Consider the following 17,518-nt stretch of genomic DNA (forward strand, 5'->3'; position numbering starts at 1 on the left):
CAATGATTCCATTGCACAAGTTCAAATAGGGCTTGCTCAAGCTTGTTTTCAACCTTTCTCCTCAATATTCTACCATTGAATGCAGATTTTGAATGGGCGCAGAGGCCCCAGGATACATTCTTTATCCCTCATAAGAGAACACCTTGAGTAAATTTAATAAACTTTTCCCACCGAAAAGATGACTGCTGCTACTGACGTCTGCATGTTGCAGTGCAGTGATGATTGTATGGCAGCACCCACTCCTTATGGCACTGGTGGTGAATTACAGAATTCATCCAAAATCTCCCTATCAATGATAATGTTTGATACTGTTGATAAATGCATTGAAATAATTCAAATAAATATCAATCATTTACAGATTAATGTCCTTATTACTTGAGAACATTAATTTTTACAAAAGTTCACAAGTTGTAATCCAAAGTTGTCTTTTGGATTAATTCATTGGTATTCAATAAATGCACAAAATTCAGTGCCATGTACAAACGAGATATATTTTTTTATAAAACTAACATATTGATCAAAAATTTGAAGATTGATCTATTCTGATATGTACTTTGATTGGCCAGTGATTTTGCTCGAGTAATTCCTTCATTAGTGCCTCAGAGTATGCAATCCATAAACTATAAAAAAATTAAAAGAACCAATTGTGTTGTTTTCATTTTGTTATCACACTACCATCTGTAATGACTTCAAACTGCATTAGTAATAACTTGTTGAAATTATGGATTATTTATATTTGCTTTCTTTGCCCTGTAACTGGGGTAACTTCCCTGATTTGGCTTGAGATTGAAAGAACCTATTATGCTCACAAGCTGGTCAAGATTCTATGTACTACTGCTCTTAGAGAAGCCTCCCACAAAACTTGCGGGAATAAAGTTGTGAGCGCTTCGGCTGGGAATAATGTAAAAGCTGGTTATTCTGCTGTTGATGCTAAATTTCTTTATTTATTTATTTGCCTGAGGATCTGGGTACATTCATGTTCCAAGATATATGGCACGTCAAAGATCTTAACATAAAATACAATACATTGTTACATATTCAGAAACTCATCAATAGTGTAGAATAAGTGTAGCATGAAAAAGTCCCTCACTTTGAACTTAAAGGTGGACATTTTTTCCATGCTCTTGATAACCAGAGGAAGGTTATTATATAATAAGAGTCCCATGTTATGGGGGAAAAGTAGACTTGCAAGTTCTGATGAAGTTCACATGTAGATGACTGCAGGTCCTGGTATAATGATTGTGAATGCTATTGTTAGTGGTATATAATGAGATATGGCGTTTAGCATAAACAATAGCACTTAGCATATACACACAGGGAAGAGGGAGAATAGAAAGTTTTTTGAAAAGGGGGCAACATGGAGCTCTGAGGGGTGCATTGCACATTAGTCTTAGTATCCTCTTTTGGATTTTAAATACAGCATGAGCACAGGGCAATGGGCCCCAAAAAAGAATACTAAAAATTACGTGGGCATAAAACTCACCGTAATAGATAGACATAAGCACTTCATTATTTACAGTTTGCCTGATGGAACGTACCAAATAGCAATCTGAACAGAGTTTTCGGCGTAAACTTGAAATATGGCTATCCCAGTTTAGTCTACTATCCAGGGTAACACCCAGGAAGGAGGCATTATCACTCCTTGGAATGATCATATTGTCAAAAGACACTGAAATATCTGTCAGAGGCTTATTTTTATTTACAAAGTATATTAAATTTGTTTTTTCCTTATTAATATGAAGAAAATTACGATCACACCACTCTTACAAAAGGTGGATAGTAAATGCAATGACAATCTGGGTTAGCATGCTTCTATCCATCTGCCAGGATAAGTTGATGAATAAAACTATCAAAAATGTCCTCCCTACTGCCTGGCAATAGGTCATAAGAACATTGATCCATAAGTACTTTGAAAATGCACCTCACACTCTTTTTCTTCTCCACTTTGAGATACTTTCCAATGGATCATGCCATTGGTCCCTTGTCTCTTGTGAACATTTTCATAAAAAACTCCCCCAATGCATTCTATGCAACACTTGATGAGCTGCACGAGACCACATTTAATTCATTTGCATATTTGGTTCTTCAAGTCTTGATGGAAATACAACAAATCATAGACATATCATCATATTTTCTATCCATCCTCTTGGAAATGCCCTTGTGGACTCCCTCAGCTAGCGGCATTTCATGGACCAACTTTGGTCCTGCTGACATCAGATATTAATGCCTATTTTTTCCCACAAGAGGCTGAAGTGAATTTTAAAATGGAGGCAACTTGTTCTGCAGGGGGTGAAACAGAGGAAGGGGGTGAGCTGGTGAACCTTCTAACTGTCTCGCGAGCTATATTCTTACAAGAAGAGAATCGATCCACACCGGCTTCAGTCATCGGATACCAGTTCCCCCAATCATCCCTGCAAACTTTGCTGGAGAAAATATCATCTGATCACTTTGTGAGTTTTTAAAACTTTCCTCTGTGCATAATATTTGTGCTGCAAATCTTTCATGTTTTCCTCTTTCAACCATTTAAGACTTTTGATGAGTTCATTTAATGTACAGAATACAGCGCTAAAATCCGGACAAATTTTAATTTGAATTTCCTGCCATATCATAGTTCCACCGGAGGTTGTGATTAGCGTTTTTGAAAGCTATAGGCATCTAGTAAAAAGTCATGACCTCATAATGGCCGAGATATCATGTGCAAGTGCGGAGTACAATCGAAGAGCTGCTATTATTGAAAGTGTCATCGCGCTGGGCATTATATTTCAAAATGGTTCGATTCTTCTGGTATCCCAGATCAACTGTATTGTACGATATTGTGGCTAGTATAATGCTACGGAGAAGTCTGCTGGGGAAGGTTTCGCTAACCCGGCGAGGAAATCTCAAACGAGGAAATGCGTGCTTGTCTGGATTCAAGCACCACACCCTATATATTCTTCACAATAGCAATGTCACTCTCTCAGACTCTTTCTCTGTCATGAAATATCTAAAATTATAAATCAATATTAATCTTTCACCTTTTAAGAATTGAAGTGTGTGAAAATATTGTCATGAAAGCTTCACAGAAGAAATTAATTTAATTTCTTCTGTGATGCTTCTGTGAAGCATATTAAATATTAATAAATTTTTAGTCCACATGAAAAACAATGTTTAGCTGTTGCTTTTTGTTTATTTTTACAAATCATACAGTGTTCATTTCTCAAGCAAGTTGAATCAAACTGTCAGTAGGAGTAATTTTTTACATGATCAAAGGGAACCAATTCAGTTACTTTGCAAGTAAGATTCAATTTCAAATATGTATTTCATGAATGTTTGTGTGTACCATATGAAAATGTCTTTCATGCATTTCAAATAAAAATTCTACCATAGTTCCAAATTGTAAAATTATAAATTAACACTCGATTGCGAGTATATACCTTTATGTGAGTTGTACTGGTACGAAAATGTTATTTATAATTTATCTCAGTAATAATTGATATTGTCTTTATCTTTTTGAAAGGGTAATGCCTGTTAATTAACTTCAAATTATGAAATAATGTTAGAGGCATTTGGTAATGCAAAAGCTAAAAATAGCATTTCTCCTTTGATGGACACAGTTTAGGCATAAACAACCCCTAATTATGAACTCTTCTTTGCCCAAAATGGTCTCCCCATCACCAAATATTGGTTTGCTTATTTTGAGTGCAAAATATTTGACAATGAGTCCAATATTTTTTACTCTAACCCAGCAAAACAAATTTTATTTGTTTGTGCTGTTGTAAGCTTGGAAACCATTATTCCTTTTCACTTCCAAAAGTGTCGAATTTGAATAATGAATGGTTTTTTCATGGAGCTGTCTTGATTGGCAGTGCGCTAGCGGTGACAACAGCAGTATATGCAGCAACAGAAGAAGAATCTTGAGTGATATGGGCACTTCTACGAATGAAACTGCTGAAAACATGCTTTTCTCTCCATCTTCTGCTTTCCCCTCTTGCACATCCGGAGAGGTAATTTGCTACGTCATTGATGGATCAGGGTAAGTTCAGTTTTCAAGGCATCTTAATTTCACATCTTTTGATTTTGTATTTCAGGTCTAAAATTGAATAATGATAGAGACTTTTTTTTTAACAATGATAACCTTCTAATCTTCCCAGGATTTATTTGCTTGGATTGTATTGTGCTTTCTGTAAGAATGTTGGATTTAAAAAGGAAGGTAATTTCTCAAAATGATATAATTAGGTAAGAGCATATGATAGTGGTCCCAGAAGTACCCAACCCAACAAAGAAAACACAAACATTTTGGAGAAAAATGTATTTATTTTTCAGCATAATCTCTTTTCAGCTCTATACACTTTTCCCAGCGATGTTCAATGAGTTCAATACCCTTTTTATAGTAAAAACTGTCTTGTTCCTCAAAATAGCCATTAACTGCCCACATCACTTCTTCACGGTTGGAAAATCTTTGACCGCAGAGCCATTTTTTCAAGTTTGCAAACAGAAAATAATAATCCAAGGGGGGTTAAATCTTGGGAATAGGGTGCATGAGGTAGCAATTCAAATAATTCATGAATTTTGGCTATTGTAGTAATGGATTGGTGAGCTGGTATAATGTCTTGATGAAACAACACTTTCTTCTTGGCCAAATGCGGCCGGCCACTTTTGCTTGATTTCTTCGCTCCAACATTGCAACGAGTTTGCATAATACTCGCCATTGACAGTTTTCCCTTTATCAAGATAGTCAATGAAATTTATCCCACACGCATCCCAAAATACCAACTCCATGATCTTGCCTGCAGCTGAAACAATTCTTTTTGGTCTTCCTTTGGAGGCCGTTCTCCCTTTTGAACCCATTGTTTTCATTGTTCTTTTGTCTTGGGTGTGAAGTAATGGACCCATGTTTCATCCATGGTGGTGAAAATTTTGCTTTGCTGCTGTGAAACTTTGCTAAACAATCAATTGAATTATCTTCACGGCACTGGTTTTGCTCAAGGATGAACAAATGCGGCACCCATCTTGTACACAGCTTTTTCATGTCCAAACTTTCAGTTAATATGCAATGTACCAATTATTTTGAAATGCATACTATGTGTGCTAGCTCACCCTTTTTCCAGTCGGCAATCATCCAGTATCATTTTGTGGATGTTCTTCACAGTTTCTGGAGTTTTCACCACATTTGGTCGACCAATGTGTTGCTCGTCTTGACAGCTCATACGGCAGTAGCATTTACACTCTGCTACCCAATATTTTACAGTTGTAAACAAAGGAGCAGACTCACCCAGAGTAGAATCCAGTTCAGCTCTTATATTAGTTGGGCTGAGGCCTTTCAAATAAAAATATTGTGTATCACATAAGGATGACCAATTTTCTCCATTTTCACAAATTCACTGAAAACGCTCGATATTGATGGCTGCCAAACGAATGCTAAACAGCGTGGCATCTTCAAACTTGAAACATATGCTTTATAGATTGCTTAATTTCTAATGCAGTGATATTTTTCAAATAACTACAGCCATCTCTAGGGCTGATCGCGTAGTTATGGGACCACCCTTGTAGTAAACATAATTGACTTTGATTTTAAATATGGAAATGTATACTTTCTCCAGAGCTAGATCAACAAATGGACATGGTGAATACTATTTAGCATTTAATGCCCAATTAAAAGATATTTCATTCTAATTTTACAACAAAAGACTACTTTCTGAGAAAAGTTTTCTGATTTGGGGATATTTCATTTGAGTTGGTGTATTGCAGTAGAGTATTGGTCATCTGATTATCAGGTAAACTAAAAACTATCTCTAAATGAACCACGGGAAACTTCAATGAGATATGTACTGCTTTCGAAAATATGATCACAAAATTCAATATTTTTAGGTTGTTCATAATTTTTCATTGTCTGCCTGCAATTTTGGCAGATCAGAAATGCCCTGTTTGATGTTTATAACTACCTCCACTCAAAATCTTAACATAATAATGTTTGGTTGCTTCACAGATTTTGGTCATCTATGTCGAGATGTCCATGAACAGCAGTTTGAATGGCTCCCATCTGATGGTCTTAGGCCAGCCACAATAATTTTTAAATTCATCATTTGGTTATTCAGTTACTGCACGATCCACTTTGCAGGGCAGTTTGTCTTGTGAAGCTTTTTTAAATGAAACGAGTAACTAGTGGACGCCACATCTGCTCAAATGATTGGCTTAAAGGCTGAAATCGATTATGTAACTCTAAATAAACAAGCATAATATTATAGCATTGATGGATACAAGCTAGTTTGTGTCCCATAGGGTGTAGGGAGTCATGAGGTATCATTTAGTTTATGGATGTGGGCTTTCTGTAAATTGAGAATTGGTGTTTTGAGCCCTCTTTTTAAATGGTTAGATCTGGGTAGTTAATTGAGTGATTCTGTTCTGGTTCCATAGTAAATATTTTGTTTTTGTGTGCCAAGTTTAAAAATGAAACAAAGTTGTCTAGCTGTTTATTGGTTCTTTACCAGCCGCAAAGAATATTATCTACGTAATGGAACCAGTATATTACATTTCTGGTTTAGTTTTTGGCTGAGTTGAAGGTTGTGTTTTCTAGATTATCCATAAATATTCCCACCAATAGAGGTGAGAGGGAAGAAGCCATAGTCAGGCCTTCTGGTTGCTTGTAGAATTTATTATTGAATGTGAAGTGATTTTTTTCTACACATAGTTTCATAAGGGAACATATTTGATAAACTTTTTCTTTTCGAGCATCTGTGCATAGTAGAATATCTTTTCCCAGTTGAGTGGCTTCAAAAGTAGGGATGAAAGTGGCACCTGGAAAGTATGAAACCTTTAAAGAAATTAATTCACATTTGATGGGGATATTTATATGTTTGAGTTTTTTGGTTAGATTGATGGAAATTATCTATCGCATGTTTTGCTTTGAAATTTGCGATTTGTCGGAATGTATGGCTGGTTTGTTCATTAGGGGACCAGTGTTGGATACTACTGGTCTGATAGGTGGGTTGTTTTAGTGTTACCTCAGTAGTCCATAGAACCTGGACGTTTGTGGGTTCATTGAAATTAGCCGGTATTTTCCATTCCCTGGGAAGAGTGAGTTACTGGAGGTGATAGCAGACCTGACCCGTGTATTGAATGTGGGGCCTAATGGGATGATGTGGGGTCTTTTGTGAGACTGCAGCGCTTGATTTGGGTAATTAATTCTCCACATTTGCGAATATAATCTTCTTGATTCATTTTTACTGTTCCGTTACCACAGTCACTTTTCACAATGATTAAATTAGTTTCACTTACTGATTTACAGTTGGATGATTGGTGGTTGATAACATTCTCCTTTTTGCTGGTTGCCCTCGTGTTTTTCAAATGGTTGACAATGATGTCCGCCATGCGGTGTTTGATGCTGGGAAGTTCATTGAGGAGAGCCACTTCACAGCCACATGCTAGATTTTTGAAGGAATCGACTGTGGTAGGAACTGAGGGGGAAAATTCACGTCCTTTGTTGAGAAGTCCAAGCTCAGAGGGTCCATCATTCCTTAAATACCTCTTTACTTATTTGTACTCTGTACATCTGTGGATATTGTCACCATACTGACATTTGTGTCTAGCATGCCTCTGGCATTACCTATCAAAACTTAATTTTTTGAATTGTCGATGCGAGTATGTTTTTTTCCAGGCAACGTTGGCAAACTTAGATGGGAACAGTTATGACACAATAATTGCAAAGGCTCAGGCAAAAATTTGTTCATAGGATTCCACAGTTACCAAATGTTGCAATTGTGTGTTGTATATTCATGTAGTTGAGTTGTTGATTGTTGTTGAGCTGCCAATTGTGATTTGCCATGTGGACTGACGTGCTTTGTTGATTCACATAAATTTTATAGTTACATCTTAGCTGTGACCATTAGGGAGAACAGCACAGAGGATTCGTCCGCCCGGAAAAAAATCGGCAAATTCTTTGGAGAAGTGGAGCCAGACGTGATGACTGAGTTGGTGGAAGTGGGAATGTACTCTCGACGTCCATTTTTTGACTACCAGGGTCTCTGTGTGGAAGAGTTCATCACCAGTCGTGCCTCCTTCCTGTTGATGGTGAGTTCATTAGGCCCTGCATGCTAATCCAAGCTGTAATGCAAGACTCAAGCACTTGTTGTAAGACTGCAACACCTTTGATATTTAAGTGTTGGGAAAGTATACATTGTGTAAGAGATTAAAAATATTTCTATCAAATTTGGACTCAGTCAAACAAATGTTAGAAATAGGAACTTTTTCCTAACGTTACAATTCTTTATGAATGACCACCTTAGAATTCAATTACTCTACGCATGATTCATTCTATTCAGTTTTTATAGATAGCAGAATTGTATAGATAAAACATCATTTTTTCTCCTTTCATGTTACTTATACTATTTTTACCGCTAAGGGGAAAAATATGCTCAGTCCATTGATTCATTTAATTTACACTTGATTTGAAAAGAAGTTCATTATTCATCTGTTTGATTGTACATGGGGGGGGGGGGAGGCTTATAAGTACTCGGTCTGACTTAGAGATGGGGGTAGTTGTTTGAAAAATATCACTGCATTAGAAAGTATGAAATCTTTAAAGCATATGTTTCATGTTTGAAGATGCTATGTTGTTTAGTATTTGTTTGGCAGTCATCAATAGTGAACATTTTCAGTGAATTTGTGATAATGGAGAAAATTGGTCATCGTTATATGATATAATACTTTCATTTGAAAGGCCTCAGCCCAACTGATTTTGAACTGGATTCTATTCTGGGTGAGTCTGCTCCTTCGTTTACAACAGTAATCTATAGAGTACCAGAGTTTAAACAAGGCCGTACGGTATGTCAAGCCAAGCATTGCATTGGTCAACCAAATTAGGTGACCACTCCAGAAACAATTAAGAAAATCCACAAAGTGATACTGGATGATTGTCGACTACAAGTGAACTAATAAGCTAGCAGACATAGTAGGCATTTCAAAAAGTGCAGTAAATTGCATGCTCACTGAAAATTTGGACATGAGAAAGCTGTGTGCAAGGTGGGTGCTAAGTTAGCTCACACTTGAGCAAAACCAGAGTCATGAAGATGTTTCAAATGAGTGTATAGTAAAGTTTCACAGCAACAAAGCAGAATGAATTTTTGCACCGTTTCATAACCATGGATGAAACATGGGTCAATTACTTCACACCCGAGACAAAAGAGCAATCAAAACAATGGATTCAAAAGGGAGAACTGCCTCCAAAGAAGGCAGAGACCATTTAATCTGCAGGCAAGGTCATGGCATCAGTTTTTTGGGATGTGCATGAGGCAATTTTCATTGACTATCTTGAAAAACTATCAACGGTAAGTATTATGCGAATTTATTGCAACATTTGAGCGAAGAAATCAAGCTAAAGTGGCTGCTGCATTTGGCAAAGAAGAAAGTGTTGTTTCATCAAGACAATGCACCAGCTCTGAAATCCATTATTGCAATGGCCAAAATTCATGAATTATTTGCATTGCTACCTTATGCACCCTATTTGCCAGATTTAGCCCCCTTGGATAGTTATCTTTTCCTAAACTTGAAAAAAATGAATTGCTCGGTGGTCAAAGATTTTCCAACCATGAAGAAGTGATGTTGGCAGTTAATGACTATTTTGAGGAGCAAGACAGTTCTTGTCATAAATAGGGTATCGAAATTATTAAACATCCCTGGGAAAAGTGTAAAGAGCTGAAAGGAGATGATGTTTAAAAATAAATACATTTTTTTCCAAATTTTTTGTGTTTCCTCTGTTGGGTCGAGTACTACTGGGATTACCCTTGTAATTGGAGTTAAAAGGATCATTATCAGAATCATATTAAGTTGCATGATCTATAAAAATACTGTATGGCACTTTACCTTTCCTTTAAGCCAATAATGTCCATTATTCTTAAACAATACTTGTCTTCTCTTCAATGAATCACTGTGAGGTCAGCACTGTTGTATTAATATTCCAATCTATCCAATAATGTTGAACTCTGAATTATTTATCTATAGAAATATAAGTAATTTTACCCAATGCCGCTGAATAATTTGTTATATTCTGTTGACATGCTTTGCATTTATATATTCACTGAAAGCATGTTAATTCAATTTTTTTCAAACAGATATGATTTTCAAAGAGTTAAAGAATGATACAAAAGCAACTTGAGATATTGCATGCTTAAGAGAGAGAGAGAGAGAGCAGAGCAGTTGTTCACAATTTGCTCCAAAAATCATTTAATCTATCCTTCACTTTGGGCATGCGATCTAATATCAATCTCATGATGGCTAACATCATTTCTTTTGCAGCCCTTTTATGGTTTGAAATGGATTTTCCAATGGGCATTTGGCCAGTTTCTGTGGATCCTCCTGAAGACCAACCTCCACAGCATGATATTTCCTCGATGGGCTGAGGCAGCAGTCGATGGTACTTATCCATTCACTTCATTCTTTCGTGCCTGTCGAGAAGGCATTTGTTTAAACCAATCCTCTCCCATCCACTATGTGCATCGACCATAACATTTTCTTTTAATTCTGTTTTTATATCCGTGCAAGGGTGCTGACTTTATTTAACCATTTTTGCATTGAAACTAACAGGAAATACATTTGTTTTTTTGTAGGAATATTTTGGCTAAAATATTCCTCTCTGGTCTACATTGAGAAACTCTTCCTATTTATTTGCACAAGTTAGAAGCAGGAATTATTAGGTTTTCTGTCCTGCGACTCATAACAAGATGAATGCTCCCATTAAGAATAAAATAAGAATCTTTCTCTCTTTGGAACACTTTCTGTCAATATATAACTTATCCTTCCTTTTAATATTGTTACCATCAAAACTTGATAGGATGCACTGATAAATGTGCTAAAAATAAATTAGAGAATATTATAATTATTGTCCCTTGGCAATTAGCAAAGAGAATGACTTCACTGTAGTTTCAACTAAGCTTTTTGTGAAGAGTTCCATTATAATCATAGTATAATATATTTGTAGATTTTTGTGAAGCATTTAACATGGTTTTTATCAAACAAACCTTTGTGCTTATTATGCCTTCGCTATATTTAACTATTGAATAAGTTGTTGCAGTATTTTCAGAGAGTACACAGTAAGGAAGCATAGTTTTTTTGTTATTTTTTAAGAAATAACTTTAGGTATACATTTCCATTTAAATACACTTGAGTCCCCGATTTCATTAGGGTTCACAATTAGATATTTTTTGTGTGATTTGTTAAGTTGTCCATGGCATGTTATGGACTCGAAAACTCACACCATAATGGTCATCATACTCTTACAAATTTCACATATGGGAATTTATTGCTTCCACTGCTGTTTTTCCAGAATTACATGCCAGTGAGGGAACAGCTCATACATTTTTTAATCAATCCCTTAAATTTTTTCCTATATGTAGGTAATTTCCAAAGTATAGTTACTTTTATTCATTTAACATTAAGTTCATCATGCATTCAGTCTTACCATGTTAAAGAATTATGCATAAGTGTCATTGCATCCGAAATCAGAAAGAAGTATGGCATCATGTCTAGATTTAGAGATCCTTTGTTCTTTTGGTCAAAGCATTCCAGATAGAGGCAAAGGTAAAAGTTCTTCACTACAAATTCAATTCCTACAAAAAAAATCACTTTGCTTTGATCAAAAATCGTTCCAACTTGTGTCCAACCCACCCATAATGCATTATAGAATGATATTGTAGGGTTAACATGCATGTATCCAACCAGATATGCACAGTCTGTTTGCAATGACTCAGGGCCCAATTATAAAGGAGAATTAAATTTAATTGCAACCAGAGATATGGCCAAAAAGGCCAATTACCAATGGAAATGGAGGATTTTTGTAGAGTAAAATTACTTCAGTTGGACCCGTACTTGAACCAAGATTCCTTTGATGTCTAGGCCAAGTGCTGTTACCAATAAAGCTTCTGAGCCCCCCGTAACACTGATTTTGCCAGAGATTTTGAAAAATCAAGAAAATATGACAAAATACAATATATACAACGTCATAAGTAGGTCAAGGGGAATGAAATTCTTGCATTTTGAGGCACGTTATTGGATGTATCCATTGAATTAAATTTAATTGCACTTCCCACAGTTTGTGAACTCCCCTATTAATTGGCAAAAGAGCTATAGTGATTGTTTTACCAATGAATTAGTGTATCTCTAATTCATGGGGCTTGCAACTCAATTTGAAGCTTTTAAGACCCCTGTCTGATGCTCGCAATCAGTGGCCTACTATGCTGTTGGTTTAATTGTCCAAATACAATTGTAGTTTTTGTTTTTGGAGCCAACTTTTCTCACTGCTATCATCCTGGAAAAATCAGGATTACAATTTTTCCAAATCTAACAGTTTTTGGTACGTCTGAAAATCAATACAGTGACCTTCAGCTCCGTAGACGCACATGCTAAAACAATGCCTCCGTGCTTGGAACAGTGTCCCTCCATTGATTTCCCTCTTCCTTGACATTGTGGTCATCGAAACTGTACCATTTTGGTTGTGGCAATGATGTGATTTCTCAGAGATGATCGGGCGGTTCCTTTTGTTCTAGCATATTACGACAGCTACGATGACTCAGGGCTCCTGGTGCCCTTTGGGAAGGAGGACGAGGGCGAGGAAGAGGTCATCCTGAAGGACTGGAGAGGGAGGTCGATCGAGAAGGACGACGACTACCAACCAAAGTTCACCACGACCATCGTCCAGGAGTCGTGCGACAAGTGGGCATACCGCTTCTCGCTCACTCCCCCCCCTCCGCCACCCCCCACGACGGAGCCACCCCCTGAGACCTCGACCGCATACAATGGGACCGATTTCTACGATGAGACGACCATGAATGCGACGTCAAACTACTCCGAGCCAAGCACGACCTCTGTCACGGACGCATTGATCCACCAGAGCGTCTGGAACCGCTGGAGGAGATCTGCTTCATCGACCTCCCCTGCACCCACAACAGAACAGCCGTACAATGAAACGCAGTGGAGTACAACAACTGAGGAGTACGACAACACCACAAGGATGGACATTCTAGGAGACGTGGAGAACGAGACTATTTGCTCAAGGTCAGTCACTTTAATGCCCGTTCCCCTATTCAATGGAGGGGCATACGTATGTGGTGGTCATTTGCCGTTTATCACACGCAGGGTACTCGTTGTGTGTGTGTGAGTATCCTGATGAACGTACAGTAAACTCTCTCTAATATAATCCCTGAATGTGCGAATGGATGCACAATGAAGGATCACTGTGGGGATTATTATTTGTTATACGAGATGTGGTAGTCCAAGGAGTAGACCATTGGATTACTGACTGACCGGAGGGGTTTGATTCCTCAGCAAGCCTCTCTGGCCCTCAGTCACCCACCCAAGCTGTGTGATTTTTCGGGTACCAGATCATCCTGGGAAACCATAACTGGCACAGGGAAAGGAACTGGCCCCCTTTATTACTCTGTTAATGTGTGAATTTCATGAGCCATATTAGTACTGGTTGAAATCTACCATCACCTACCAAACCGACCTTCGGCTTGATTACTGTGCTAATGTTTTCACATATATCAATTGAAATAATGCAGTGTAGTCAGAATGTGACTTATTAGTTTAATATTTAAACTATGTATTAGCTTGCCTTAGGGGAGAATATTCTCAGGGCTAAAGAATCCAAAGGGAAACGATGATGGGAGAGTACAAGTATGGTACAAAAATGCTCAAATTAAAACAATTAAAAACTATTGTTGACAACTTTTGATTTTGTTAAATTAAAAACTTTAAATAAAGCCAAGGTGTTTCAAAACTTGAATATTTTTAAAAGCATATCAATGTTTGAAAGTATACAAACATCTTGAAGATTGTAATTTTGTTATAATTTTGAGGTGTCGCAGAAAGAATATAGCATGGAGAATCGGCAAAATGGATAATCCACACTTGAATAATGTATAGTTTACTGTTGGTGGATTTATTTATAAAAACCATGTGATGCGATCTTTTAGCTACTGCTAATAAAATCCTGTGAACTTTACCCAACCTTATTTGCCTATTAATCCAATTAATTTGCCAAATGATTATTCTACCATCACAAAGTGACTGAAATGGCAATTTGATAATCTCATGCAATGTGCTGGTCCAAAGAAACAGAAGTACCTGATATTTTTGTTTCCACAATTTTCATTTTTGGGAAATTAAACTGTGAAATAAAATAATAAATTGTTTGCAGACGTATGCGCTATTGCCTTTAAGAGTGAAAAAAGTCATGAATTTATATGCTGACCTGGTTTAATTACATTTCAGACATTAGGGGGACTATGGAGGTGAATTGAGCAATTAGGATATTCCTCCAATGAATAATCAAATTATTTTATGCATTCATAACCTGGCTCTTAGTCTCTTGCCCACAACTTACACCTCCATGTCAAAAGTTACAGCCGAAAATTTTCTCTCTTGGTATTGTAAGAGTAATGATGCAACTTTTGGCTAAAAATGGGAGAACAGGAGAGTAGTAAGAGTAATGATGCAACTGTTGGCTAAAAATGGGAGAACAGGAGAGCATGGATCAAATTTTACATGTAATTTAAAAATCTGAAAAAAAGATTAACTTTAATGTTGGTTAAAAATGAATTCTCATGTCCAATAACATTTAATATTTCAAAATATTTGTTTTCATTCAGGCCATATACTGCTGAAAGGATTCCCTACTCTGATTTAGTCCTTGTAGTTGTGACAAATTCAGAGACATACTTGAACTGTATGGAGGCCAATAAGGAAGATGACGAACTTGATCAGGTAATGTATTTCCTCTTAGATCATTTACTCCTTTCCTCTAAATATTGACTCTCAACTCTTCAGAGCATACTTATTTACTCAACCCTTGAGTAGATCTTCAGTGGAATCATCAATTCTAATATCCTGCCGTGTCACATTTAAACACTTGATGAGTAATATTCACAGCTCTCAGCTCAGGGCAACCAAATAGTATTAAGTGGAGACTGTACTATAATTTTCAGTGCAGCAATAGTAATTAAGTATAGACTTCTAATATTACTCATCTTTTTATAGTCTCTTCAACCACATTCACCAATCGTTACTTTCTTGGCGTTACTCCATCTTCTCTCTCTCTCTCAGACCATTCACCCTTCTATGTTCAATGCATTTGTTTCCGTGATTCAACTCTTTTCTATTCTATCCCTACATGACCAAACCAGCAAAGTACACTCCTTCCTTTATTAATAATTGATAGGCTAGTTATTGGTGGCACAGACTGGGGAATGATATATTCCTTAGCCACTCATAATGAATGACCCACAATGACACTCCACACTCCCATTAAACCCTTCTTCAACCCTCTATACTTTCTTCCTCACTTCATTCCCTTAAAAAATCTCCATTATTGTCCTCTCCTTACCTACCCTGCCTAATGTCCTCCTCTCTATCCATGGTATGTTCCAAAAATAAACCTGGGAGGGAAAATAACTGCAGATTAAAGTACTACTGACTAAAATTCTTCAAAATGGCACCTTCTGCATCAAAACATCAATGTTAGTGCCTCTGCTAGTCACTGTACATTCCCAGAAAGGCTTTGATGGGAATTTTATGTTCAGGCACCTCATTTTAGGCTCTTTGATGTAATCCAGCATTCCAAATATTTCCAGCCTGGTTTCTCTCCACCCTTCCTCCTTTCTCATCCATCCCTAAGGGTGCAAATGCCCTCAGCTGTTGGTCGCCTCCCCTAAAAACAACTACAATCAGAATTAGAAAAACGCTCATTTCTTGATATGTTCCACACACCGTCAACAACTATCTCATCAGAATTTTGCATGTCCTGCAATCTATTCATCTATCTTACCATCTGTCACGGACAATCTTCTTAAGTTAACCAAATCATCCAGTTGTTCAATTATTTCACCAGTTAAAATGCTATCACCCTGACACCTGGCGAACAGTTCTTTATTTAAAAGCGGAGCGTAATATAATCAATGCATTCTAAATATGTGAGGAATTTTTGTCAATCAGAATTTTGTGCATTTCTTTAAGGGGGAAAAGTTTTCTGAAGCAGGGAGAAGCCAAAGGGATTCCTCATTTCTTTTCATAAGCCTGTCATACTTATTTCCAATCCAATTGTGTGCCTCTGAAACATTTACTCAACCTTTAAAAAAAAATTTAAAGTGTTGGGCTTGTGTCATTTCTTCCTGTGCATTGATTTTTCCTTGTAATTAAATGACTAATGAAATGAATTTTACAGGAGAGTGGTCCCAGTAAAGAGTCAGAGGACTACTGGAATCCTGACGGGTCTGAGATGCATGTGGAGTTGAAGGAGCTCCTTTACAACGATACGCACGTCTGCCATAAATTGCGCACGGGGAAGTTGCCTCGGGGAAAGAGGTTAAACACATGCATTACACAACATCCAAAGGTGAGGAAACGTTGGGTATTGAAGCTGGTGTAAACTACATTTTGAGGCAAATGTAAATCATTAAACTTCATTCATGCACTATCTTCAGTCATTCATTCATTCAGACTGAGTATCGGTGCCTTCAAAAGAATATCACTTAATGTTGCTTGATTTTTTCTTGCATAAGACACTTTTAGGATGAAAAGGAGTCCCACATTTGTTGTGGTTACTTGGTGAAAGGTTTATGCCACTCAGTATTAGCTTCTGCTAGACGAAGACATGATTATGGCTGCCCCATATTCTAAACGCATTAGCAGTGGCCCTGATATAGTAATATTAAAAGAAGAGATAACAATTTTTCCCTTAATATCCCATCATATGCAATGTTTACCTTCAGTCGGAGAATAACTTACTTTATAACTATAAAATAAATTAACAACTGTAATCTTTAGTTTTAATGCTTATTACGGATGCCAGTTTGCAAAGGGATGTTCCTGCTAAGCATTAACATTGGCAGCCCACATTATATTGGCATGAACATGAAACATAATCCACACTGATTCCTGAACTGGAAAATCTTATCGTTCTGTTTCCCAAACTTGTTGATTTAATTGGTTAAATGTTTTTGCTGTGATTGTGAAATTATGCGCCTTGAGTGGAATTCTTGCCCTAATCTAAGGTTAACCCCTCGATCAAAGTTCTGCATTATGTTACTCTTTGTTTAAAATCCTTCAGGAATCTTACTTTCTATGTACTTAATTAATCATATAAAAAGGATTAAATGAACTACCAATTTCATGTGTAACTATTAATATCATTATGATAAGTACTCATTTTAATTTTTATTATTATTCGGCAGTCTTCCATTTCAGGTAGGTTTTGGATTAACTCAATCTGAACAAAGACTCTTTGACTCTTTTATAAATAAAACAATCTGATGCCTTACATTGCAATATACAAGGTGTGTTAATTAAGTAATAAGACTGATTTTAAAAAATTTTTTCATTCAAATAGAATTACAATTTTATATTATCACCCTCAAAATGACTTCCTTCTGAAGCCACACAGCCCTGGAGACGGTTCTTCCACTCCTCATAGCAGTGCTGGAACTGCAATACTGGAATAATCTTCAGCTGGTTGGTTACAGCCGTTTGAACGTTTTCTTCGACTGTCCCGAAA

The 17,518-nt window shown here is 36.8% G+C and overlaps 1 protein-coding gene across 1 annotated transcript in view; it reads left to right on the forward strand.

Annotated features, from left to right (window-relative positions):
- The window catches only part of LOC139696060 (voltage-dependent calcium channel subunit alpha-2/delta-3-like), a 287,280-nt gene that overhangs the window by 264,263 nt on the left and 5,499 nt on the right, over positions 1–17,518 (forward strand). The window contains exons 23-29 of the mRNA XM_071594674.1: positions 2,287–2,450; positions 3,846–4,012; positions 7,842–8,046; positions 10,270–10,387; positions 12,516–13,023; positions 14,619–14,733; positions 16,190–16,360. Of these exons, the coding sequence (XP_071450775.1) occupies positions 2,287–2,450; positions 3,846–4,012; positions 7,842–8,046; positions 10,270–10,387; positions 12,516–13,023; positions 14,619–14,733; positions 16,190–16,360 (1,448 nt within the window). The remainder of the gene's footprint in view (positions 1–2,286; positions 2,451–3,845; positions 4,013–7,841; positions 8,047–10,269; positions 10,388–12,515; positions 13,024–14,618; positions 14,734–16,189; positions 16,361–17,518) is intronic.

This window comes from Hetaerina americana, unplaced genomic scaffold (genome assembly GCF_022747635.1).
Source record: "Hetaerina americana unplaced genomic scaffold, ioHetAmer1.1.p SCAF_66, whole genome shotgun sequence".
Taxonomy (NCBI): Eukaryota; Metazoa; Arthropoda; class Insecta; order Odonata; family Calopterygidae; genus Hetaerina; species Hetaerina americana.